Source organism: Engystomops pustulosus, chromosome 5, assembly GCF_040894005.1.
Source record: "Engystomops pustulosus chromosome 5, aEngPut4.maternal, whole genome shotgun sequence".
Taxonomy (NCBI): Eukaryota; Metazoa; Chordata; class Amphibia; order Anura; family Leptodactylidae; genus Engystomops; species Engystomops pustulosus.
This window is the reverse complement of record NC_092415.1, coordinates 209248960-209274836: the sequence shown is the minus strand read 5'-3', so window position 1 is coordinate 209274836 and position 25877 is coordinate 209248960. Positions and strand designations below refer to the sequence as shown.

Below are 25877 nucleotides of genomic sequence, written 5' to 3'. Positions count from 1 at the left end.
ATGGCGCCGCTGCTCTCTAGTGATGGATAGGCTGTATTCTCAGTGATGGCGCCGCTGCTCTCTAGTGATGGATAGGCTGTATTCTCAGTGATGGCGCCGCTGCTCTCTAGTGATGGATAGGCTGTATTCTCAGTGATGGCACCGCTGCTCTCTAGTGATGGATAGGCTGTATTCTCAGTGATGGCACCGCTGCTCTCTAGTGATGGATAGGCTGTATTCTCAGTGATGGCACCGCTGCTCTCTAGTGATGGATAGGCTGTATTCTCAGTGATGTATCCGCTGCTCTCTAGTGATGGATAGGCTGTATTCTCAGTGATGGAGCCGCTGCTCTCTAGTGATGGATAGGCTGTATTCTCAGTGATGGAGCCGCTGCTCTCTAGTGATGGATAGGCTGTATTCTCAGTGATGGCACCGCTGCTCTCTAGTGATGGATAGGCTGTATTCTCAGTGATGGCACCGCTGCTCTCTAGTGAGGGATAGGCTGTATTCTCAGTGATGGCACCGCTGCTCTCTAGTGATGGATAGGCTGTATTCTCAGTGATGGCGCCGCTGCTCTCTAGTGATGGATAGGCTGTATTCTCAGTGATGGCACCACCGCTCTCTAGTGATGGATAGGCTGTATTCTCAGTGATGGCGCCGCTGCTCTCTAGTGATGGATAGGCTGTATTCTCAGTGATGGCGCCGCTGCTCTCTAGTGATGGATAGGCTGTATTCTCAGTGATGGCGCCGCTGCTCTCTAGTGATGGATAGGCTGTATTCTCAGTGATGGCACCGCTGCTCTCTAGTGATGGATAGGCTGTATTCTCAGTGATGGCACCGCTGCTCTCTAGTGATGGATAGGCTGTATTCTCAGTGATGGCACCGCTGCTCTCTAGTGATGGATAGGCTGTATTCTCAGTGATGTATCCGCTGCTCTCTAGTGATGGATAGGCTGTATTCTCAGTGATGGAGCCGCTGCTCTCTAGTGATGGATAGGCTGTATTCTCAGTGATGGAGCCGCTGCTCTCTAGTGATGGATAGGCTGTATTCTCAGTGATGGCACCGCTGCTCTCTAGTGATGGATAGGCTGTATTCTCAGTGATGGCACCGCTGCTCTCTAGTGATGGATAGGCTGTATTCTCAGTGATGTCACCGCTGCTCTCTAGTGATGGATAGGCTGTATTCTCAGTGATGTATCCGCTGCTCTCTAGTGATGGATAGGCTGTATTCTCAGTGATGGAGCCGCTGCTCTCTAGTGATGGATAGGCTGTATTCTCAGTGATGGCACCGCTGCTCTCTAGTGATGGATAGGCTGTATTCTCAGTGATGGCACCGCTGCTCTCTAGTGATGGATAGGCTGTATTCTCAGTGATGACACCGCTGCTCTCTAGTGATGGATAGGCTGTATTCTCAGTGATGGCGCCGCTGCTCTCTAGTGATGGATAGGCTGTATTCTCAGTGATGGCACCGCTGCTCTCTAGTGATGGATAGGCTGTATTCTCAGTGATGGCACCGCTGCTCTCTAGTGATGGATAGGCTGTATTCTCAGTGATGGCACCGCTGCTCTCTAGTGATGGATAGGCTGTATTCTCAGTGATGTATCCGCTGCTCTCTAGTGATGGATAGGCTGTATTCTCAGTGATGGAGCCGCTGCTCTCTAGTGATGGATAGGCTGTATTCTCAGTGATGGAGCCGCTGCTCTCTAGTGATGGATAGGCTGTATTCTCAGTGATGGCACCGCTGCTCTCTAGTGATGGATAGGCTGTATTCTCAGTGATGGCACCGCTGCTCTCTAGTGATGGATAGGCTGTATTCTCAGTGATGTCACCGCTGCTCTCTAGTGATGGATAGGCTGTATTCTCAGTGATGTATCCGCTGCTCTCTAGTGATGGATAGGCTGTATTCTCAGTGATGGAGCCGCTGCTCTCTAGTGATGGATAGGCTGTATTCTCAGTGATGGCACCGCTGCTCTCTAGTGATGGATAGGCTGTATTCTCAGTGATGGCACCGCTGCTCTCTAGTGATGGATAGGCTGTATTCTCAGTGATGACACCGCTGCTCTCTAGTGATGGATAGGCTGTATTCTCAGTGATGTCATCGCTGCTCTCTAGTGATGGATAGGCTGTATTCTCAGTGATGACACCGCTGCTCTCTAGTGATGGATAGGCTGTATTCTCAGTGATGACACCGCTGCTCTCTAGTGATGGATAGGCTGTATTCTCAGTGATGGCACCGCTGCTCTCTAGTGATGGATAGGCTGTATTCTCAGTGATGGCACCGCTGCTCTCTAGTGATGGATAGGCTGTATTCTCAGTGATGGCACCGCTGCTCTCTAGTGATGGATAGGCTGTAGTCTCAGTGATGGCACCGCTGCTCTCTAGTGATGGATAGGCTGTAGGGTGGGGTGAGGAGAAGGATATGGTCCCCATACATCTGATGATATGGATGGAGTGCTGATATCTTCCTTTCATCCTCATGTGATATGAATTACAGCCTCTGGACTGGAGTTATTTTCCGGGCTCACATTTTGGGACTGGCCGCGCTCGTATCCACATCCTCTGCCATTGATTATATCCAGATCTCCTTCCTCTCGGGTCACATGTAAGCTGTGAGGAGCTTCAAAGTGTGCGGCCTGTAGACCTGAGGAGCCACCAGGACCTCCTGTGACCCCGGGTCCTGCGGATAAGGTCTAACCAGAAGATGGGGAAGTGAGATACGGCACATGGGTCGTCCCTTGTAGGTTCGCTGGTTAAGACAAACACCTCCTTTTCATGCGAGTCCCACAAGGAGGACCCAGTTTAGGTCCCTAAATGTTGCCTCATATGTGTCACACAGGGAGGTCCTAGCGCAGGCCCCAAGGACCACCTTCGGTTTCTCTTAAAAAGACCAGTGATAGCCCCTAAAAACCACCTCAAGTCTACACCATAGGGAGGCCAGAGCGGAGGCACCTAAGCCCCACCTCGTGTGCTTCCCACAAGGAGTCCCCTAAGGACCACCACATAAGTGCACGAGTCATGTGATCACTGCCTCTATAGTGCCAAATAATGCTGCCCAATGGTGTATAGTGTACACTCACATAGATACAAGCGCTCTATTACCCCCATACAGTCCCCGGTAATCTAGTACCATACAGCGCTCTATTACCTCCATACAGTCCCCAGTAATCTAGTACCATACAGCGCTCTATTACCTCCATACAGTCCCCAGTAATCTAGTACCATACAGCGCTCTATTACCTCCATACAGTCCCCAGTAATCTAGTACCATACAGCGCTCTATTACCTCCATACAGTCCCCAGTAATCTAGTACCATACAGCGCTCTATTACCCCCATACAGTCCCCGGTAATCTAGTACCATACAGCGCTCTATTACCTCCATACAGTCCCCAGTAATCTAGTACCATACAGCGCTCTATTACCTCCATACAGTCCCCAGTAATCTAGTACCATACAGCGCTCTATTACCTCCATACAGTCCCCAGTAATCTAGTACCATACAGCGCTCTATTACCTCCATACAGTCCCCAGTAATCTAGTACCATACAGCGCTCTATTACCCCCATACAGTCCCCAGTAATCTAGTACCATACAGCGCTCTATTACCTCCATACAGTCCCCAGTAATCTAGTACCATACAGCGCTCTATTACCTCCATACAGTCCCCAGTAATCTAGTACCATACAGCGCTCTATTACCTCCATACAGTCCCCAGTAATCTAGTACCATACAGCGCTCTATTACCTCCATACAGTCCCCAGTAATCTAGTACCATACAGCGCTCTATTACCTCCATACAGTCCCCAGTAATCTAGTACCATACAGCGCTCTATTACCGCCATACAGTCCCCGGTAATCTAGTACCATACAGCGCTCTATTACCTCCATACAGTCCCCAGTAATCTAGTACCATACAGCGCTCTATTACCGCCATACAGTCCCCAGTAATCTAGTACCATACAGCGCTCTATTACCTCCATACAGTCCCCAGTAATCTAGTACCATACAGCGCTCTATTACCTCCATACAGTCCCCAGTAATCTAGTACCATACAGCGCTCTATTACCTCCATACAGTCCCCAGTAATCTAGTACCATACAGCGCTCTATTACCGCCATACAGTCCCCAGTAATCTAGTACCATACAGCGCTCTATTACCTCCATACAGTCCCCAGTAATCTAGTACCATACAGCGCTCTATTACCGCCATACAGTCCCCGGTAATCTAGTACCATACAGCGCTCTATTACCTCCATACAGTCCCCAGTAATCTAGTACCATACAGCGCTCTATTACCTCCATACAGTCCCCAGTAATCTAGTACCATACAGCGCTCTATTACCTCCATACAGTCCCCAGTAATCTAGTACCATACAGCGCTCTATTACCTCCATATAGTCCCCAGTAATCTAGTACCATACAGCGCTCTATTACCTCCATACAGTCCCAGTAATCTAGTACCATACAGCGCTCTATTACCTCCATACAGTCCCCAGTAATCTAGTACCATACAGCGCTCTATTACCGCCATACAGTCCCCGGTAATCTAGTACCATACAGCGCTCTATTACCTCCATACAGTCCCCAGTAATCTAGTACCATACAGCGCTCTATTACCTCCATACAGTCCCCAGTAATCTAGTACCATACAGCGCTCTATTACCTCCATACAGTCCCCAGTAATCTAGTACCATACAGCGCTCTATTACCTCCATACAGTCCCAGTAATCTAGTACCATACAGCGCTCTATTACCTCCATACAGTCCCCAGTAATCTAGTACCATACAGCGCTCTATTACCTCCATACAGTCCCAGTAATCTAGTACCATACAGCGCTCTATTACCGCCATACAGTCCCCAGTAATCTAGTACCATACAGCGCTCTATTACCTCCATACAGTCCCCAGTAATCTAGTACCATACAGCGCTCTATTACCACCATACAGTCCCCAGTAATCTAGTACCATACAGCGCTCTATTACCTCCATACAGTCCCCAGTAATCTAGTACCATACAGCGCTCTATTACCGCCATACAGTCCCCAGTAATCTAGTACCATACAGCGCTCTATTACCTCCATACAGTCCCCAGTAATCTAGTACCATACAGCGCTCTATTACCTCCATACAGTCCCCAGTAATCTAGTACCATACAGCTCTCTATTACCGCCATACAGTCCCCAGTAATCTAGTACCATACAGCGCTCTATTACCTCCATACAGTCCCCAGTAATCTAGTACCATACAGCGCTCTATTACCTCCATACAGTCCCCAGTAATCTAGTACCATACAGCGCTCTATTACCTCCATACAGTCCCCAGTAATCTAGTACCATACAGCGCTCTATTACCGCCATACAGTCCCCAGTAATCTAGTACCATACAGCGCTCTATTACCTCCATACAGTCCCCAGTAATCTAGTACCATACAGCGCTCTATTACCACCATACAGTCCCCAGTAATCTAGTACCATACAGCGCTCTATTACCGCCATACAGTCCCCAGTAATCTAGTACCATACAGCGCTCTATTACCTCCATACAGTCCCCAGTAATCTAGTACCATACAGCGCTCTATTACCTCCATACAGTCCCCAGTAATCTAGTACCATACAGCGCTCTATTACCTCCATACAGTCCCCAGTAATCTAGTACCATACAGCGCTCTATTACCTCCATACAGTCCCCAGTAATCTAGTACCATACAGCGCTCTATTACCTCCATACAGTCCCCAGTAATCTAGTACCATACAGCGCTCTATTACCCCCATACAGTCCCCAGTAATCTAGTACCATACAGCGCTCTATTACCGCCATACAGTCCCCAGTAATCTAGTACCATACAGCGCTCTATTACCTCCATACAGTCCCCAGTAATCTAGTACCATACAGCGCTCTATTACCGCCATACAGTCCCCAGTAATCTAGTACCATACAGCGCTCTATTACCTCCATACAGTCCCCAGTAATCTAGTACCATACAGCGCTCTATTACCTCCATACAGTCCCCAGTAATCTAGTACCATACAGCGCTCTATTACCACCATACAGTCCCCAGTAATCTAGTACCATACAGCGCTCTATTACCTCCATACAGTCCCCAGTAATCTAGTACCATACAGCGCTCTATTACCTCCATACAGTCCCAGTAATCTAGTGCCATACAGCGCTCTATTACCTCCATACAGTCCCCAGTAATCTAGTACCATACAGCGCTCTATTACCTCCATACAGTCCCCAGTAATCTAGTACCATACAGCGCTCTATTACCTCCATACAGTCCCCAGTAATCTAGTACCATACAGCGCTCTATTACCACCATACAGTCCCCAGTAATCTAGTACCATACAGCGCTCTATTACCTCCATACAGTCCCCAGTAATCTAGTACCATACAGCGCTCTATTACCTCCATACAGTCCCCAGTAATCTAGTACCATACAGAGCTCTATTACCTCCATACAGTCCCCGGTAATCTAGTACCATACAGCGCTCTATTACCTGCATACAGTCCCCAGTAATCTAGTACCATACAGCGCTCTATTACCTCCATACAGTCCCCAGTAATCTAGTACCATACAGCGCTCTATTACCTCCATACAGTCCCCAGTAATCTAGTACCATACAGCGCTCTATTACCTCCATACAGTCCCCAGTAATCTAGTACCATACAGCGCTCTATTACCTCCATACAGTCCCCAGTAATCTAGTACCATACAGCGCTCTATTACCGCCATACAGTCCCCGGTAATCTAGTACCATACAGCGCTCTATTACCTGCATACAGTCCCAGTAATCTAGTACCATACAGCGCTCTATTACCTCCATACAGTCCCCAGTAATCTAGTACCATACAGCGCTCTATTACCTCCATACAGTCCCCAGTAATCTAGTACCATACAGCGCTCTATTACCTCCATACAGTCCCCAGTAATCTAGTACCATACAGCGCTCTATTACCGCCATACAGTCCCCAGTAATCTAGTACCATACAGCGCTCTATTACCGCCATACAGTCCCCAGTAATCTAGTGCCATACAGCGCTCTATTACCTCCATACAGTCCCCAGTAATCTAGTACCATACAGCGCTCTATTACCTCCATACAGTCCCCAGTAATCTAGTACCATACAGCGCTCTATTACCTCCATACAGTCCCCAGTAATCTAGTACCATACAGCGCTCTATTACCTCCATACAGTCCCCAGTAATCTAGTACCATACAGCGCTCTATTACCGCCATACAGTCCCCGGTAATCTAGTACCATACAGCGCTCTATTACCGCCATACAGTCCCCGGTAATCTAGTACCATACAGCGCTCTATTACCTCCATACAGTCCCCAGTAATCTAGTACCATACAGCGCTCTATTACCTCCATACAGTCCCCAGTAATCTAGTACCATACAGCGCTCTATTACCTCCATACAGTCCCCAGTAATCTAGTACCATACAGCGCTCTATTACCTCCATACAGTCCCTAGTAATGTAGTACCATACAGCGCTCTATTACCTCCATACAGTCCCCAGTAATCTAGTACCATACAGCGCTCTATTACCTCCATACAGTCCCTAGTAATGTAGTACCGTACAGCGCTCTATTACCTCCATACAGTCCCCGGTAATCTAGTACCATACAGCGCTCTATTACCTCCATACAGTCCCCAGTAATCTAGTACCATACAGCACTCTATTACCTCCATACAGTCCCCAGTAATGTAGTACCATACAGCGCTCTATTACCTCCATACAGTCCCCAGTAATCTAGTACCATACAGCGCTCTATTACCTCCATACAGTCCCTAGTAATGTAGTACCATACAGCGCTCTATTACCACCATACAGTCCCCAGTAATCTAGTACCATACAGCGCTCTATTACCGCCATGCAGTGCTTAGACCATGTAGTATAGCACGGTACCGTAGTAGCGGGTCTAATCCCCCTCTCCCAGCCCCTCGGCTCCGGCCCAGACTTCTTTCCTAATTCGTCGTCCTGTGACCTCAATCTGTCGTCCCGCGGATCTAAGTTTTACCGTTTTCCGGGATATTTTCCAGGATATCACGTTACATTTTGGGCTCTAGAATTGGAAATCACATTCATTTTATCATAGAATTTTCCATTTAGCCCCAAGTCATTATTAATAATTTAAGGGACGTGTCCTGCAGATATAATCTGATGCCACTACTGCCCTGGGTGACAGCCACCACCCCCTTCCTGTGAGGATGTCACACACTTAGCGGCCAATCATAGCTGTCCCAGGGGGGTGGGATTACGGATTACATGTGTACAGCCTGCTGCCTCTCCTGGGCCTCACACCTGTGTGTACAACTACAACAGCAGCATCACATGACCTCCCCCTCCCTCCAGAGTGAGCAGGAAGCAGCAGCATCACATGACCTCTCCCTCCCTCCAGAGTGAGCAGGAAGCAGCAGCATCACATGACCTCTCCCTCCCTCCAGAGTGAGCAGGAAGCAGCAGCATCACATGACCTCCCCCTCACTCCAGAGTGAGCAGGAAGCAGCAGCATCACATGACCTCTCCCTCCCTCCAGAGTGAGCAGGAAGCAGCAGCATCATATGACCTCCCCCTCACTCCAGAGTGAGCAGGAAGCAGCAGCATCACATGACCTCCCCCTCAATCCAGAGTGAGCAGCCGCCGGAGCAGCATCACATAACCTCCTCCTCACTCCATAGAGAGCAGGAAGTAGCAGCATCTCTGGTCCTCCGCAACCTGCTCCTCTTAGCGATCTCTGGACTTCGGCACCCTCCTCCTTTTAGCGATCTCTGGTCCTCCGCACCCTCCTCCTCTTAGCGATCTCTGGTCCTCCGCAACCTGCTCCTCTTAGTGATCTCTGGTCCTTTGCAGTCCTCCACAGCCTTCGCTTCCTAGAGATTTGAGTGCTCCGCAGCCTCCTCGTCCACTCTGTTTCTCCGCAGCCTCCTCTTCCTAGTGATCTTTAATCCTCTGCAGCCTCCTTGTCCTTGTGATCTCTGGTCTTTCGCACCCTCCTCTTCCTAGTGATACTCAGTCCTCTGCCACTTCCACCTTGTGGTCTTCCACAGCCTCCACTTCCTAGTTATCTCTAGTCCCCTGCAGCCTCTTCTTCCTAGTGATACTCAGCCCTACTCCACTTCCACCTTGTGGTCTTCACTAATGCGCAGCCTCCTTGTCCCGTTGATCTCTGGTCCTCCACAGCTTCCTCTTCCTAGTGATCCTTAGTCCTCCGCAGCTTCCTCTTCCTAGTGATCCTTAGTCCTACGAAGCCTCCTCTTCCTAGTGATCCTTAGTCCTCCGAAGCCTCCTCTTCCTAGTGATCCTTAGTCCTCCGAAGCCTCCTCTTTCTAGTGATCTTCAGTCTTCACCCACTTCCACCTTGTGGTCTTCACTCAACCACAGCGTTCGCTTCCTAGTGATCTCTGGTCCTCCACAGCCTCTTCTTTCTAGTGATCTCTGGTCCTCCACAGCCTCTTCTTCCTAGTGATCTCTAGTCCTCCGCAGGCTCCTCGTCCTTGTGATTTCTGGTCCTCCACAGCCTCTTCTTTCTAGTGATCTCTGGTCCTCCACAGCCTCTTCTTTCTAGTGATCTCTGGTCCTCCACAGCCTCTTCTTTCTAGTGATCTCTGGTCCTCCACAGCCTCTTCTTTCTAGTGATCTCTGGTCCTCCACAGCCTCTTCTTTCTAGTGATCTCTGGTCCTCCACAGCCTCTTCTTTCTAGTGATCTCTGGTCCTCCACAGCCTCTTCTTTCTAGTGATCTCTGGTCCTCCACAGCCTCTTCTTTCTAGTGATCTCTGGTCCTCCACAGCCTCTTCTTTCTAGTGATCTCTGGTCCTCCACAGCCTCTTCTTTCTAGTGATCTCTGGTCCTCCACAGCCTCTTCTTTCTAGTGATCTCTGGTCCTCCACAGCCTCTTCTTTCTAGTGATCTCTAGTCCTCTGCAGGCTCCTCGTCCTTGTGATTTCTGGTCCTCCGCAGCCTCCTCTTCCTGGTGATACTCAGTCCTCCGCCACTTCCACCTTTTGGTCTTCACTCATCCACAGCCTGCTTGCCCTTGTGATCTCTGGTCCTCCGCAGCCTCCTCTTCCTGGTGATACTCAGTCCTCCGCCACTTCCACCTTTTGGTCTTCACTCATCCACAGCCTGCTTGCCCTTGTGATCTCTGGTCCTCTGCAGCCTCTTCTTTCTAGTGATCTCTAGTCCTCCGCAGCCTCCTTGCCCTTGTGATCTCTGGTCCTCCGCAGCCTCCGGTGATTTTCCATTCTACCATCTGTCATTGAAGCATTTTATACCCAGTGATCGCCCTGGATGCGTTCCTAGAACATGGGAGCCGCGCTATGAAAGTCTCTGAGTGGCATTGTACCACAGACAGGCTGGCATTGTGGTGAGGATAGTCTCAAAGCCGGCTAATCACTGGAGATTTATACTGACCCCGAGCCCCCCCTGCCGACATACTAATTGTATCTGGCAAGATCCGGGGTCTACTCAGCGCTTCCCTTGTAACTGGAGCAGCCATAAAAGACGGGAGAGTCCGGGCTCTGCCAGTGACCGGTATACAAGGGGCTTTTTGAAGTTTTGTGATGCAAATATCTGAGCCCCTCACTCCCCACCCCCCTCCAATTATCAGTGCACTGGAATGAAAGCTTCAGGACCAAGACAATGAAAAACTAGAGAGGTTTCTGGCAGAGAAAGCTGAATGTAATGAATGAGGAACTCACTGGCTGGGAACTACAAGTGCCAGCAAGCATCACATGGAGCAGCAAGTACAGTCATTAGTTATACAGGAATATAACTACTATAATACTGCCACCTATGTACAAGAATATAACTACTATAATACTGCCCCCTATGTACAAGAATATAACTACTATAATACTGCCCCCTATGTACAAGAATCTAACTACTATAATACTGCCCCCTATGTACAGGAATATAACTACTATAATACTGCCCACTATGTACAGGAATATAACTACTATAATACTGCCCCCTATGTACAAGAATATAACTACTATAATACTGCCCCCTATGTACAGGAATATAACTACTATAATACTGCCCCCTATGTACAGGAATATAACTACTATAATACTGCCCCCTATGTACAGGAATATAACTACTATAATACTGCCCCTATGTACAAGAATATAACTACTATAATACTGCCCCCTATGTACAGGAATATAACTGATATAATACTGCCCCCTATGTACAAGAATATAACTACTATAATACTGCCCCCTATGTACAAGAATATAACTACTATAATACTGTCCCATATGTACAGGAGTATAACTACAATAATACGGCCCCCTATGTACAGGAATATAACTACTATAATACTGCCCCCTATGTACAGGAATATAACTACTATAATACTGTCCCATATGTACAAGAATCTAACTACTATAATACTGCCCCCTATGTACAAGAATATAACTACTATAATACTGCCCCCTATGTACAAGAATATAACTACTATAATACTGCCCCCTATGTACAGGAATATAACTACTATCATACTGCCCCCTATGTACAGGAATATAACTACTATAATACTGCCACTATGTACAGGAATATAACTACTATAATACTGCCCACTATGTACAGGAATATAACTACTATAATACTGCCCCCTATGTACAGGAATATAACTACTATAATACTGCCCCCTATGTACAGGAATATAACTACTATAATACTGCCACCTATGTACAAGAATATAACTACTATAATACTGCCCCCTATGTACAAGAATATAACTACTATAATACTGCCCCCTATGTACAAGAATCTAACTACTATAATACTGCCCCTATGTACAGGAATATAACTACTATAATACTGCCCCCTATGTACAAGTATATAACTACTATAATACTGCCCCCTATGTACAGGAGTATAACTACAATAATACGGCCCCCCATGTACAGGGATATAACTACTATAATACTGCCACCTATGTACAGGAATATAACTACTATAATACTGCCCCCTATGTACAGGAATATAACTACTATAATACTGCCCCCTATGTACAGGAATATAACTACTATAATACTGCCCTCTATGTACAAGAATATAACTACTATAATACTGCCCCCTATGTACAGGAATATAACTACTATAATACTGCCCCCTATGTACAAGAATATAACTACTATAATACTGCCCTCTATGTACAGGAATATAACTACTATAATACTGTCCCCTATGTACAGGAATATAACTACTATAATACTGCCCCCTATGTACAGGAATATAACTACTATAATACTGCCCCCTATGTACAGGAATATAACTACTATAATACTGCCCCCTATGTACAAGAATATAACTACTATAATACTGCCCCCTATGTACAGGAATATAACTACTATAATACTGCCCCATATGTACAGGAATATAACTACTATAATACTGCCCCCTATGTACAGGAATATAACTACTATAATACTTCCCTGTATGTACAAGAATATAACTACTATAATACTGCCCCCTATGTACAAGAATATAACTACTATAATACTGGCCCCTATGTACAAGAATATAACTACTATAATACTGCCCCCTATGTACAAGAATATAACTACTATAATACTGGCCCCTATGTACAAGAATATAACTACTATAATACTGCCCCCTATGTACAAGAATATAACTACTATAATACTGGCCCCTATGTACAGGAATATAACTACTATAATACTGCCCCCTATGTACAAGAATATAACTACTATAATACTGCCCCCTATGTACAGGAATATAACTACTATAATACTGCCCCCTATGTACAGGAATATAACTACTATAATACTGCCCCCTATGTACAAGAATATAACTACTATAATACTGCCCCCTATGTACAGGAATATAACTACTATAATACTGCCCCCTATGTACAGGAATATAACTACTATAATACTGCCCCCTATGTACAGGAATATAACTACTATAATACTGCCCCCTATGTACAGGAATATAACTACTATAATACTGCCCCCTATGTACAGGAATATAACTACTATAATACTGCCCCCTATGTACAAGAATATAACTACTATAATACTGCTCCCTATGTACAGGAATATAACTACTATAATACTGCCCCCTATGTACAGGAATATAACTACTATAATACTGCCCCCTATGTACAGGAATATAACTACTATAATACTGCCCCCTATGTACAGGAATATAACTACTATAATACTGCCCCCTATGTACAGGAATATAACTACTATAATACTGCCCCCTATGTACAAGAATATAACTACTATAATACTGCTCCCTATGTACAGGAATATAACTACTATAATACTGCCCCCTATGTACAGGAATATAACTACTATAATACTGCTCCCTATGTACAGGAATATAACTACTATAATACTGCCCCCTATGTACAAGAATATAACTACTATAATACTGCCCCCTATGTACAGGAATATAACTACTATAATACTGCCCCCTGTGTACTAGAATATAACTACTATAATACTGCCCCCTATGTACAAGAATATAACTACTATAATACTGCCCCCTATGTACAGGAATATAACTACTATATTACTGCCCCCTATGTACAGGAATATAACTACTATAATACCGCCCCCTATGTACTAGAATACTATAATCTGCTCCTTCCTTGCTCTCTGGTCTCCTCTGGGTGCCTTTCCTGCAGCCTCCTGGCATTGTGTATTTGTGTTGATCCGTGTAATAATGTGCGGGGGGTAATATATGGGGGTCACTCCGGGACACTACAGGGTGCGGTTTTGGTTTTGGTAGTGATGCGGCCGCCCCTGTGTCCTCCTCCTACCCTTGTCTTCTCCCTCTCTGGGATTAGTCGGTTTGTTTTCTCTTCACCTTGAGGGTCTTCAGATTCCGCCGTCTTCGCCGCTGCTTCCTGAATGCACATAAATATTCATGATGGCGGCGCTTCAGTGCAGAGGATGGCAGAATCTTTTTATAGAAGCAGCTTGTGCTGGCAGAGCCGCCGGGTTGGTGGGGGGCAGAGCTGCCATGTTGGGGAAGGTGGGGAGGATTGGGGCAGAGTTGCCAGTTGGGTCCCCTACATATCAGGAGGGCCCCTCAGGGATCAGGAGGGCCCCTCAGGGATCAGGAGGGCCCCTCAGGGATCAGGAGGGCCCCTCAGGGATCAGGAGGGCCCCTCAGGGATCAGGAGGGCCCCTCAGGGATCAGGAGGGCCCCTCAGGGATCAGGAGGGCCCCAGGGATCAGGAGGGCCCCAGGGATCAGGAGGGCAGGGAGAGGATTCGGTCCAGACGTAATTTTGTTTGGGGTCCCAGAGATTAGGGGGCTCCATGTTGTTTGCATCGCCAGCCCTCCCCCTAATCCTCATGTGATCGAGGAATAAACGTATCCAGGAATCACAGGCGAGTAAAGCACAGCGGGGGTCTCCTCCACAGGAACAATCAATACCGAGGGCCCCTGAAGAGAAGGATTATCAGACATTGATCTGCTGCAGAGGGCAGCACGGTGGCTCAGTGGTCAGCATTACTGCCTTGCAGCAAGATGGCTCAGTGGTTAGCACTACAGCCTTGCAGCACGGTGGCTTAGCAGTTAGCATTACTGCCTTGCAGCAAGATGGCTTAGGGGTTAGCATTACAGCCTTGCAGCAAGAGGGCTCAGTGGTTAGCATTACAGCCTTGCAGCACGGTGGCTCAGCGGTTAGCATTACAGCTTTGCAGAACGGTGGCTCAGCGGTTAGCATTACAGCCTTGCAGCACGGTGGCTCAGCGGTTAGCATTACAGCCTTGCAGCACGGTGGCTCAGCGGTTAGCATTACAGCCTTGCAGCACGGTGGCTCAGCGGTTAGCATTACAGCCTTGCAGCACGGTGGCTCAGTGATTAGCATTAAAGCCTTGCAGCACGGTGGCTCAGTGATTAGCATTAAAGCCTTGCAGCGCTGGGGACCTGGGTTCATGTCCTAGGGTCAGCATCTGCAAAGAGTTTGTATGTTCTCTCCGCGTTTGCATGGGTTTTCCTCCCACACTCCATACATACTGGTAGGTGATTAGATTGTGAGCTCCATGGGGACAGGGACGGATTTGGCAAACTCTGTGCAGCGCTGCGGCATCTGTGTGCGCTATATAAATAAAGAATTATTATTAATTAATCACTTCCAGGGTTATGGGAAATCCAGATACCACGAGAAATCAGCAGCACAGAGTATTTAAGCACAGGGGCCACAGACAGACCCCCATGTCTCCTCCTCTCCTCACACAGACCCCCATGTCTCCTCCTCTCCTCACACAGACCCCCCATGTCTCCCCCTCTCCTCACACAGACCCCCCATGTCTCCCCCTCTCCTCACACAGACCCCCCATGTCTCCCCCTCTCCTCACACAGACCCCCATGTCTCCCCCTCTCCTCACACAGACCCCCCATGTCTCCTCCTCTCCTCACAGACCCCCATGTCTCCTCCTCTCCTCACACAGACCCCCCATGTCTCCCCCTCTCCTCACACAGACCCCCCATGTCTCCTCCTCTCCTCACACAGACCCCCATGTCTCCCCCTCTCCTCACACAGACCCCCATGTCTCCCCCTCTCCTCACACAGACCCCCATGTCTCCTCCTCTCCTCACAGACCCCCCATGTCTCCTCCTCTCCTCACACAGACCCCCATGTCTCCTCCTCTCCTCACACAGACCCCCCATGTCTCCTCCTCTCCTCACACAGACCCCCCATGTCTCCTCCTCTCCTCACAGACCCCCCATGTCTCCCCCTCTCCTCACACAGACCCCCCATGTCTCCCCCTCTCCTCACACAGACCCCCCATGTCTCCTCCTCTCCTCACACAGACCCCCATGTCTCCTCCTCTCCTCACACAGACCCCCATGTCTCCCCCTCTCCTCACACAGACCCCCATGTCCCCTCCTCTCCTCACACAGACCCCCATGTCTCCTCCTCTCCTCACACAGACCCCCCATGTCTCCTCCTCTCCTCACACAGACCCCCCATGTCTCCTCCTCTCCTCACAGACCCCCCATGTCTCCCCCTCTCCTCACACAGACCCCCATGTCTCCTCCTCTCCTCACACAGACCCCCCATGTCTCCTCCTCTCCTCACACAGACCCCCCATGTCTCCTCCTCTCCTCACACAGACCCCCCATGTCTCCTCCTCTCCTCACACAGACCCCCATGTCTCCTCCTCTCCTCACACAGACCCCCCATGTCTCCTCCTCTCCTCACACAGACCCCCCATGTCTCCTCCTCTCCTCACAGACCCCCATGTCTCCCCCTCTCCTCACACAGACCCCCCATGTCTCCTCCTCTCCTCACACAGACCCCCATGTCTCCTCCTCTCCTCACACAGACCCCCCATGTCTCCTCCTCTCCTCACACAGACCCCCATGTCTCCTCCTCTCCTCACACAGACCCCCCATGTCTCCTCCTCTCCTCACACAGACCCCCCATGTCTCCTCCTCACACAGACCCCCCATGTCTCCCCCTCTCCTCACACAGACCCCCCATGTCTCCTCCTCTCCTCACACAGACCCCCCATGTCTCCTCCTCTCCTCACACAGACCCCCCATGTCTCCTCCTCTCCTCACACAGACCCCCCATGTCTCCCCCTCTCCTCACACAGACCCCCATGTCTCCTCCTCTCCTCACACAGACCCCCATGTCTCCTCCTCTCCTCACACAGACCCCCCATGTCTCCTCCTCTCCTCACACAGACCCCCATGTCTCCCCCTCTCCTCACACAGACCCCCCATGTCCCCTCCTCTCACAGACCCCCCATGTCTCCTCCTCTCCTCACACAGACCCTCATGTCTCCTCCTCTCCTCACACAGACCCCCATGTCTCCTCCTCTCCTCACACAGACCCCCATGTCTCCTCCTCTCCTCACACAGACCCCCATGTCTCCTCCTCTCCTCACACAGACCCCCATGTCTCCTCCTCTCCTCACACAGACCCCCCATGTCTCCTCCTCTCCTCACACAGACCCCCCATGTCTCCTCCTCTCCTCACACAGACCCCCATGTCCCCTCCTCTCCTCACACAGACCCCCCATGTCTCCCCCTCTCCTCACACAGACCCCCCATGTCTCCTCCTCTCCTCACACAGACCCCCCATGTCTCCTCCTCTCCTCACACAGACCCCCCATGTCTCCTCCTCTCCTCACACAGACCCCCCATGTCTCCTCCTCTCCTCACACAGACCCCCCATGTCTCCTCCTCTCCTCACACAGACCCCCATGTCTCCTCCTCTCCTCACACAGACCCCCCATGTCTCCTCCTCTCCTCACACAGACCCCCCATGTCTCCTCCTCTCCTCACACAGACCCCCCATGTCTCCTCCTCTCCTCACACAGACCCCCATGTCTCCCCCTCTCCTCACACAGACCCCCATGTCTCCTCCTCTCCTCACACAGACCCCCATGTCTCCTCCTCTCCTCACACAGACCCCCATGTCTCCTCCTCTCCTCACACAGACCCCCATGTCTCCTCCTCTCCTCACACAGACCCCCATGTCTCCCCCTCTCCTCACACAGACCCCCATGTCTCCCCCTCTCCTCACACAGACCCCCATGTCTCCTCCTCTCCTCACAGACCCCCATGTTTCCCCCTCACCTCACAATCAGCAGTCCTGTAATCTTCTTCAGGCTGCGGCCTGTACATTTCCCTGCAGGTCATGTGATCATGACATCATCCCAGGTCAGTGATGGAGAACCTTTTAGAGACCGGGCGCCCAAACTACAACCAACACCCACTTATTCACCATAAAGCACCAACATGACAATTTATACAGTAACTAGTCGGTGGCTCAGTGGTTAGTATAGTCGGTGGCTCAGTGGTTAGTATAGTCGGTGGGCTCAGTGGTTAGTATAGTCGGTGGCTCAGTGGTTAGTATAGTCGGTGGGCTCAGTGGTTAGTATAGTCGGTGGGCTCAGTGGTTAGTATAGTCGGTGGGCTCAGTGGTTAGTATAGTCGGTGGGCTCAGTGGTTAGTATAGTCGGTGGGCTCAGTGGTTAGTATAGTCGGTGGGCTCAGTGGTTAGTATAGTCGGTGGGCTCAGTGGTTAGTATAGTCGGTGGGCTCAGTGGTTAGTATAGTCGGTGGGCTTAGTGGTTAGTATAGTCGGTGGGCTCAGTGGTTAGTATAGGTGGTGGCTCAGTGGTTAGTATAGTCGGTGGGCTCAGTGGTTAGTATAGTCGGTGGGCTCAGTGGTTAGTATAGGTCAGTGATGGCTAACCTATGGCACTGGTGGCACTCAGAGCCCTTTCTGTGGGCACTTAGGCCATCACCAGAGATGACTCCAGGTATCTTCCTGCAGTCCCAGACAGCCCAGGACTTGCTGTGCACAGAGCTTTATTGGTGTCCTCAGGTGCTGGTATCAATGAAAACTGTGACATAGAAAGGAGTATAAATCACAAATTAAATTTCTGTGTTGGCACTTTGCGATAAATAAGCGGGTTTTTGTTGTAGTTTGGGCACTCGGTCTCTAAAAGGTTCTCCATCACTGGTATAGTTGGTGGCTCAGTGGTTAGTATAGTCGGTGGGCTCAGTGGTTAGTATAGGTGGTGGCTCAGTGGTTAGTATAGTCGGTGGGCTCAGTGGTTAGTATAGGTGGTGGCTCAGTGGTTAGTATAGCCGGTGGGCTCAGTGGTTAGTATAGGTGGTGGCTCAGTGGTTAGTATAGTGGGTGAGCTCAGTGGTTAGTATAGGTGGTGGCTCAGTGGTTAGTATAGTCGGTGGGCTCAGCGGTTAGTATAGGTGGTGGCTCAGTGGTTAGTATAGTCGGTGGGCTCAGTGGTTAGTATAGGTGGTGGCTCAGTGGTTAGTATAGTCGGTGGGCTCAGTGGTTAGTATAGGTGGTGGCTCAGTGGTTAGTATAGCTGGTGGGCTCAGTGGTTAGTATAGGTGGTGGCTCAGTGGTTAGTATAGCGGGTGGGCTCAGTGGTTAGTATAGGTGGTGGCTCAGTGGTTAGTATAGTCGGTGGGCTCAGTGGTTAGTATAGTCGGTGGGCTCAGTGGTTAGTATAGCTGGTGGGCTCAGTGGTTAGTATAGTCGGTGGGCTCAGTGGTTAGTATAGGTGGTGGCTCAGTGGTTAGTATAGTCGGTGGGCTCAGTGGTTAGTATAGGTGGTGGCTCAGTGGTTAGTATAGTCGGTGGGCTCAGTGGTTAGTATAGTCGGTGGGCTCAGTGTTTAGTATAGGTGGTGGCTCAGTGGTTAGTATAGTTGTGGCTCAGTGGTTAGTATAGTCGGTGGGCTCAGTGGTTAGTATAGCTGGTGGGCTCAGTGGTTAGTATAGTCGGTGGGCTCAGTGGTTAGTATAGGTGGTGGCTCAGTGGTTAGTATAGCGGGTGGGCTCAGTGGTTAGTATAGGTGGTGGCTCAGTGGTTAGTATAGTCGGTGGGCTCAGTGGTTAGTATAGTCGGTGGGCTCAGTGGTTAGTATAGTCGGTGGGCTCAGTGGTTAGTATAGCTGGTGGGCTCAGTGGTTAGTATAGTCGGTGGGCTCAGTGGTTAGTATAGGTGGTGGCTCAGTGGTTAGTATAGTCGGTGGGCTCAGTGGTTAGTATAGGTGGTGGCTCAGTGGTTAGTATAGTCGGTGGGCTCAGTGGTTAGTATAGGTGGTGGCTCAGTGGTTAGTATAGCCGGTGGGCTCAGTGGTTAGTATAGGTGGTGGCTCAGTGGTTAGTATAGTGGGTGAGCTCAGTGGTTAGTATAGGTGGTGGCTCAGTGGTTAGTATAGTCGGTGGGCTCAGCGGTTAGTATAGGTGGTGGCTCAGTGGTTAGTATAGTCGGTGGGCTCAGTGGTTAGTATAGGTGGTGGCTCAGTGGTTAGTATAGTCGGTGGGCTCAGTGGTTAGTATAGGTGGTGGCTCAGTGGTTAGTATAGCTGGTGGGCTCAGTGGTTAGTATAGGTGGTGGCTCAGTGGTTAGTATAGCGGGTGGGCTCAGTGGTTAGTATAGGTGGTGGCTCAGTGGTTAGTATAGTCGGTGGGCTCAGTGGTTAGTATAGTCGGTGGGCTCAGTGGTTAGTATAGTCGGTGGGCTCAGTGGTTAGTATAGCTGGTGGGCTCAGTGGTTAGTATAGTCGGTGGGCTCAGTGGTTAGTATAGGTGGTGGCTCAGTGGTTAGTATAGTCGGTGGGCTCAGTGGTTAGTATAGGTGGTGGCTCAGTGGTTAGTATAGTCGGTGGGCTCAGTGGTTAGTATAGGTGGTGGCTCAGTGGTTAGTATAGCTGGTGGGCTCAGTGGTTAGTATAGGTGGTGGCTCAGTGGTTAGTATAGCGGGTGGGCTCAGTGGTTAGTATAGGTGGTGGCTCAGTGGTTAGTATAGTCGGTGGGCTCAGTGGTTAGTATAGTCGGTGGGCTCAGTGGTTAGTATAGTCGGTGGGCTCAGTGGTTAGTATAGCTGGTGGGCTCAGTGGTTAGTATAGTCGGTGGGCTCAGTGGTTAGTATAGGTGGTGGCTCAGTGGTTAGTATAGTCGGTGGGCTCAGTGGTTAGTATAGGTGGTGGCTCAGTGGTTAGTATAGTCGGTGAGCTCAGTGGTTAGTATAGGTGGTGGCTCAGTGGTTAGTATAGCTGGTGGGCTCAGTGGTTAGTATAGGTGGTGGCTCAGTGGTTAGTATAGCGGGTGGGCTCAGTGGTTAGTATAGGTGGTGGGCTCAGTGGTTAGTATAGCCGGTGGGCTCAGTGGTTAGTATAGTCGGTGGGCTCAGTGGTTAGTATAGCCGGTGGGCTCAGTGGTTAGTATAGCCGGTGGGCTCAGTGGTTAGTGTAGTGGGTGGGCTCAGTGGTTAGTATAACCGGTTGGCTCAGTGGTTAGTACAGTTAGAGCTGAGTGGTAGTCGGCAGGTCCTTCCTCTGGGGGTGCACTTACCTCTTGTGTTTTGCAGGTGTAACACCCAGGACTACATCTGGCACAAGGGGCTGCGCTGTGAGTCCATCATCACTGACTTCCAGGTCATGTGTGTGGCCGTGGGCACCGCCGCCCTCGTCGTCCTCCTCCTCTTCATGATGACCGTGTTCTTCGCCAAAAAACTCTATTTACTCAAAACCGAAAATTACAAACTACGCAAGAGAAAGTAAGTGACCCCCTAACAGAAAGATGTACCACATAGTCAGTGTATCTAATCCCATGTCTACCTAGACCAATCCTGTGTGGTACTGTCTCATGGGCTGTGTATCTAATCCTGTCCTGTGTGATACTGTCTGCTGAGCTGTGTATCTAATCCTATCCTGTGTGATACTGTCTGCTGAGCTGTGTATCTAATCCTATCCTGTGTGATACTGTCTGCTGAGCTGTGTATCTAATCCTATCCTGTGTGGTACTGTCTGCTGAGCTGTGTATCTAATCCTCTCCTGTGTGATACTGTCTGCTGAGCTGTGTATCTAATCCTATCCTGTGTGATACTGTCTGCTGAGCTGTGTATCTAATCCTATCCTGTGTGATACTGTCTGCTGAGCTGTGTATCTAATCCCCTCCTGTGTGATACTGCCTGCTGAGCTGTGTATCTAATCCCATCCTGTGTGATACTGTCTGCTGAGCTGTGTATCTAATCCTATCCTGTGTGATACTGTCTGCTGAGCTGTGTATCTAATCCTATCCTGTGTGATACTGTCTGCTGAGCTGTGTATCTAATCCTATCCTGTGTGATACTGCCTGCTGAGCTGTGTATCTAATCCTATCCTGTGTGATACTGTCTGCTGAGCTGTGTATCTAATCCTATCCTGTGTGATACTGTCTGCTGAGCTGTGTATCTAATCCTATCCTGTGTGGTACTATCTGCTGAGCTGTGTATCTAATCCTATCCTGTGTGATACTGCTGAGCTGTGTATCTAATCCCATCCTGTGTGATACTGTCTGCTGAGCTGTGTATCTAATCCTTATATGTGTGATACAGTCTGCTGAGTGTATCTAAGCTTTTCTGTGTGGTACGGTCTCGGAGGATCACATATCATATGACATCTTGCAGTAGTACTTGGGGTCCGGTGGTTGAAGCTGGGGGAGGGTGAGGGGTGCATTATAGGGGTGCTATTGCAGTCCATCAGTGAGTCCAGATACCCAGGATGAGACTGAGGGACCCCCAGACAGGATGAGACTGAGGGACCCCCAGACAGGATGAGACTGAGGGACCCCCAGACAGGATGAGACTGAGGGACCCCCAGACAGGATGAGACCGAGGGACCCCCAGACAGGATGAGACCGAGGGACCCCCAGACAGGATGAGACCGAGGGACCCCCAGAGAGGATGAGACCGAGGGACCCCCAGAGAGGATGAGACTGAGGGACCCCCAGACAGGATGAGACTGAGGGACCCCCAGACAGGATGAGACTGAGGGACCCCCAGACAGGATGAGACTGAGGGACCCCCAGACAGGATGAGACTGAGGGACCCCCAGACAGGATGAGACTGAGGGACCCCCAGACAGGATGAGACTTAGGGACCCCCAGACAGGACGAGACTGAGGGACCCCCAGACAGGATGAGACCGAGGGACCCCCAGACAGGATGAGACCGAGGGTCCCCCAGACAGGATGAGACCGAGGGACCCCCAGACAGGATGAGACCGAGGGACCCCCAGACAGGATGAGACCGAGGGTCCCCCAGACAGGATGAGACCGAGGGACCCCCAGACAGGATGAGACTGAGGGACCCCCAGACAGGATGAGACTGAGGGACCCCCAGACAGGATGAGACTGAGGGACCCCCCCAGACAGGATGAGACAGAGGGACCCCCCCAGACAGGATGAGACTGAGGGACCCCCAGACAGGATGAGACTGAGGGACCCCCAGACAGGATGAGACTGAGGGACCCCCAGGCAGGATGAGACCGAGGGACCCCCAGACAGGATGAGACCGAGGGTCTCCCAGACAGGATGAGACCGAGGGACCCCCCCAGACAGGATGAGACCGAGGGACCCCCAGACAGGATGAGACCGAGGGACCCCCAGACAGGATGAGACCGAGGGACCCCCAGACAGGATGAGACCGAGGGACCCCCAGACAGGATGAGACCGAGGGACCCCCAGACAGGATGAGACCGAGGGACCCCCAGACAGGATGAGACGGAGGGACCCCCAGACAGGATGAGACTGAGGGACCCCCAGACAGGATGAGACTGAGGGACCCCCAGACAGGACGAGACTGAGGGACCCCCAGACAGGACGAGACTGAGGGACCCCCAGACAGGATGAGACTGAGGGACCCCCAGACAGGATGAGACCGAGGGACCCCCAGAGAGGATGAGACTGAGGGACCCCCAGACAGGATGAGACCGAGGGACCCCCAGAGAGGATGAGACTGAGGGACCCCCAGATAGGATGAGACTGAGGGACCCCCAGACAGGATGAGACTGAGGGACCCCCAGACAGGATGAGACTTAGGGACCCCCAGACAGGACGAGACTGAGGGACCCCCAGACAGGATGAGACTGAGGGACCCCCCCAGACAGGATGAGACAGAGGGACCCCCCCAGACAGGATGAGACGGAGGGACCCCCAGAGAGGATGAAACTGAGGGACCCCCAGACAGGATGAGACTGAGGGACCCCCAGACAGGATGAGACTTAGGACCCCCAGACAGGATGAGACCGAGGGACCCCCAGACAGGATGAGACTGAGGGACCCCCAGACAGGATGAGACGGAGGACCCCCAGACAGGATGAGACTGAGGGACCCCCAGACAGGATGAGACTTAGGACCCCCTGACAGGATGAGACTTAGGACCCCCTGACAGGATGAGACTTAGGACCCCCAGGCAGGATGAGACTTAGGACCCCCAGGCAGGATGAGACTTAGGACCCCCAGACTGAGTTGCTCTGAACATCCCTGATCCTTGTGCCGTGTTCTCAGCAGTAGTGAAGGTGTGACTGGCTGATAACAGAGAGCAGATGTGTGTCTCGGGTTGGTGACTCTTCTTCTCTTGCAGCAGGTACCGGACTCCCTCCGAGCTCCACAATGATAATTTCTCGCTCTCCACCATTGCGGAAGGCTCCCACCCAAATGTAAGGAAACTCTGCGACACTCCATGTACACTGTCCCCCCATGTGCGTGCCATGGCTTACTATGATAACGTTATCTGTCAGGTAACTCCTCTGTTTCATGTCTCCCCTTCTGCATGCTGCAAGCTGCCCCCCACTGAGCAGGGCGGGTTCAGAGAGCAAACGGGACCCCCATATCTCCTACAGCATGACCCCCCCCTCCTGGGCAATCACTGCCTGATAGAGCCAATAGACTGGGGAAGAAAGACGGGGTTCAGAGCCCCCCTTTCCAATGAAGACGAATGCTGCATGAGAACAACTAACCTGCAAGAAGAACCAAACCTCTCCATCTCCTGTATCTCCTTGTCTCCATCTCCTGTATCTCCTTGTCTCCATCTCCTGTATCTCCTTGTCTCCATCTCCTGTATCTCCTTGTCTCCATCTCCTGTATCTCCTTGTCTCCATCTCCTGTATCTCCTCCTTGTCTCCATCTCCTGTATCTCCTCCTTGTCTCCATCTCCTGTATCTCCTCCTTGTCTCCATCTCCTGTATCTCCTTGTCTCCATCTCCTGTATCTCCTCCTTGTCTCCATCTCCTGTATCTTCTTGTCTCCATCTCCTGTATCTTCTTGTCTCCATCTCCTGTATCTCCTTGTCTCCATCTCCTGTATCTCCTTGTCTCCATCTCCCGATCTCCCTGTCTCCATCTCCTGTATCTACCTGTCTCCATCTCCTGTATCTTCTTGTCTCCATCTCCTGTATCTTCTTGTCTCCATCTCCTGTATCTTCTTGTCTCCATCTCCTGGATCTTCTTGTCTCCATCTCCTGGATCTCCTTGTCTCCATCTCCTGTATCTCCTCGTCTCCATCTCCTGTATCTCCTTGTCTCCATCTCCTGGATCTCCTCCTTGTCTCCATCTCCTGTATCTCCCTGTCTCCCTCTCCTGTATCTCCTCCTTGTCTCCATCTCCTGTATCTCCCTGTCTCCCTCTCCTGTATCTCCTCCTTGTCTCCATCTCCTGTATCTCCTTGTCTCCATCTCCTGTATCTCCTTGTCTCCATCTCCTGTATCTCCTTGTCTCCATCTCCTGTATCTCCTTGTCTCCAGCTCCTGTATCTCCTTGTCTCCATCTCCTGTATCTCCTCGTCTCCATCTCCTGTATCTCCCTGTCTCCATCTCCTGTATCTCCTTGTCTCCATCTCCTGTATCTCCTTGTCTCCAGCTCCTGTATCTCCTTGTCTCCAGCTCCTGTATCTCCTTGTCTCCATCTCCTGTATCTCCTCGTCTCCATCTCCTGTATCTCCCTGTCTCCATCTCCTGTATCTCCTTGTCTCCATCTCCTGTATCTCCTTGTCTCCATCTCCTGTATCTCCTTGTCTCCATCTCCTGTATCTCCTTGTCTCCATCTCCTGGATCTCCTTGTCTCCATCTCCTGTATCTCCTCGTCTCCATCTCCTGTATCTCCTTGTCTCCATCTCCTGTATCTCCTTGTCTCCATCTCCTGTATCTCCCTGTCTCCATCTCCTGTATCTCCCTGTCTCCATCTCCTGTATCTTCTTGTCTCCATCTCCTGTATCTCCTTGTCTCCATCTCCTGTATCTCCTTGTCTCCATCTCCTGTATCTCCTTGTCTCCATCTCCTGGATCTCCTTGTCTCCATCTCCTGTATCTCCTCCTTGTCTCCATCTCCTGTATCTCCCTGTCTCCCTCTCCTGTATCTCCTCCTTGTCTCCATCTCCTGTATCTCCTTGTCTCCATCTCCTGTATCTCCTTGTCTCCATCTCCTGTATCTCCTTGTCTCCAGCTCCTGTATCTCCTTGTCTCCATCTCCTGTATCTCCTCGTCTCCATCTCCTGTATCTCCCTGTCTCCATCTCCTGTATCTCCTTGTCTCCATCTCCTGTATCTCCATCTCCTGTATCTCCTTGTCTCCATCTCCTGTATC

The 25877-nt window shown here is 50.2% G+C and overlaps 1 protein-coding gene across 4 annotated transcripts in view; it reads left to right on the top strand.

Annotated features, from left to right (window-relative positions):
* Nucleotides 1-25877, top strand: part of CSPG5 (chondroitin sulfate proteoglycan 5) — a 63419-nt gene that overhangs the window by 17420 nt on the left and 20122 nt on the right. Inside the window, exons 3-4 of one of the 4 annotated variants that reach the window (XM_072154517.1) lie at nucleotides 20849-21037; nucleotides 23887-24040. In XM_072154517.1, the coding sequence (XP_072010618.1) occupies nucleotides 20849-21037; nucleotides 23887-24040 (343 nt within the window). Of the gene's footprint in view, nucleotides 1-20848; nucleotides 21038-23883; nucleotides 24041-25877 lie in introns of all 4 variants that reach the window. The other 3 variants (XM_072154520.1, XM_072154518.1, XM_072154516.1) reach the window with 3 other exon arrangements.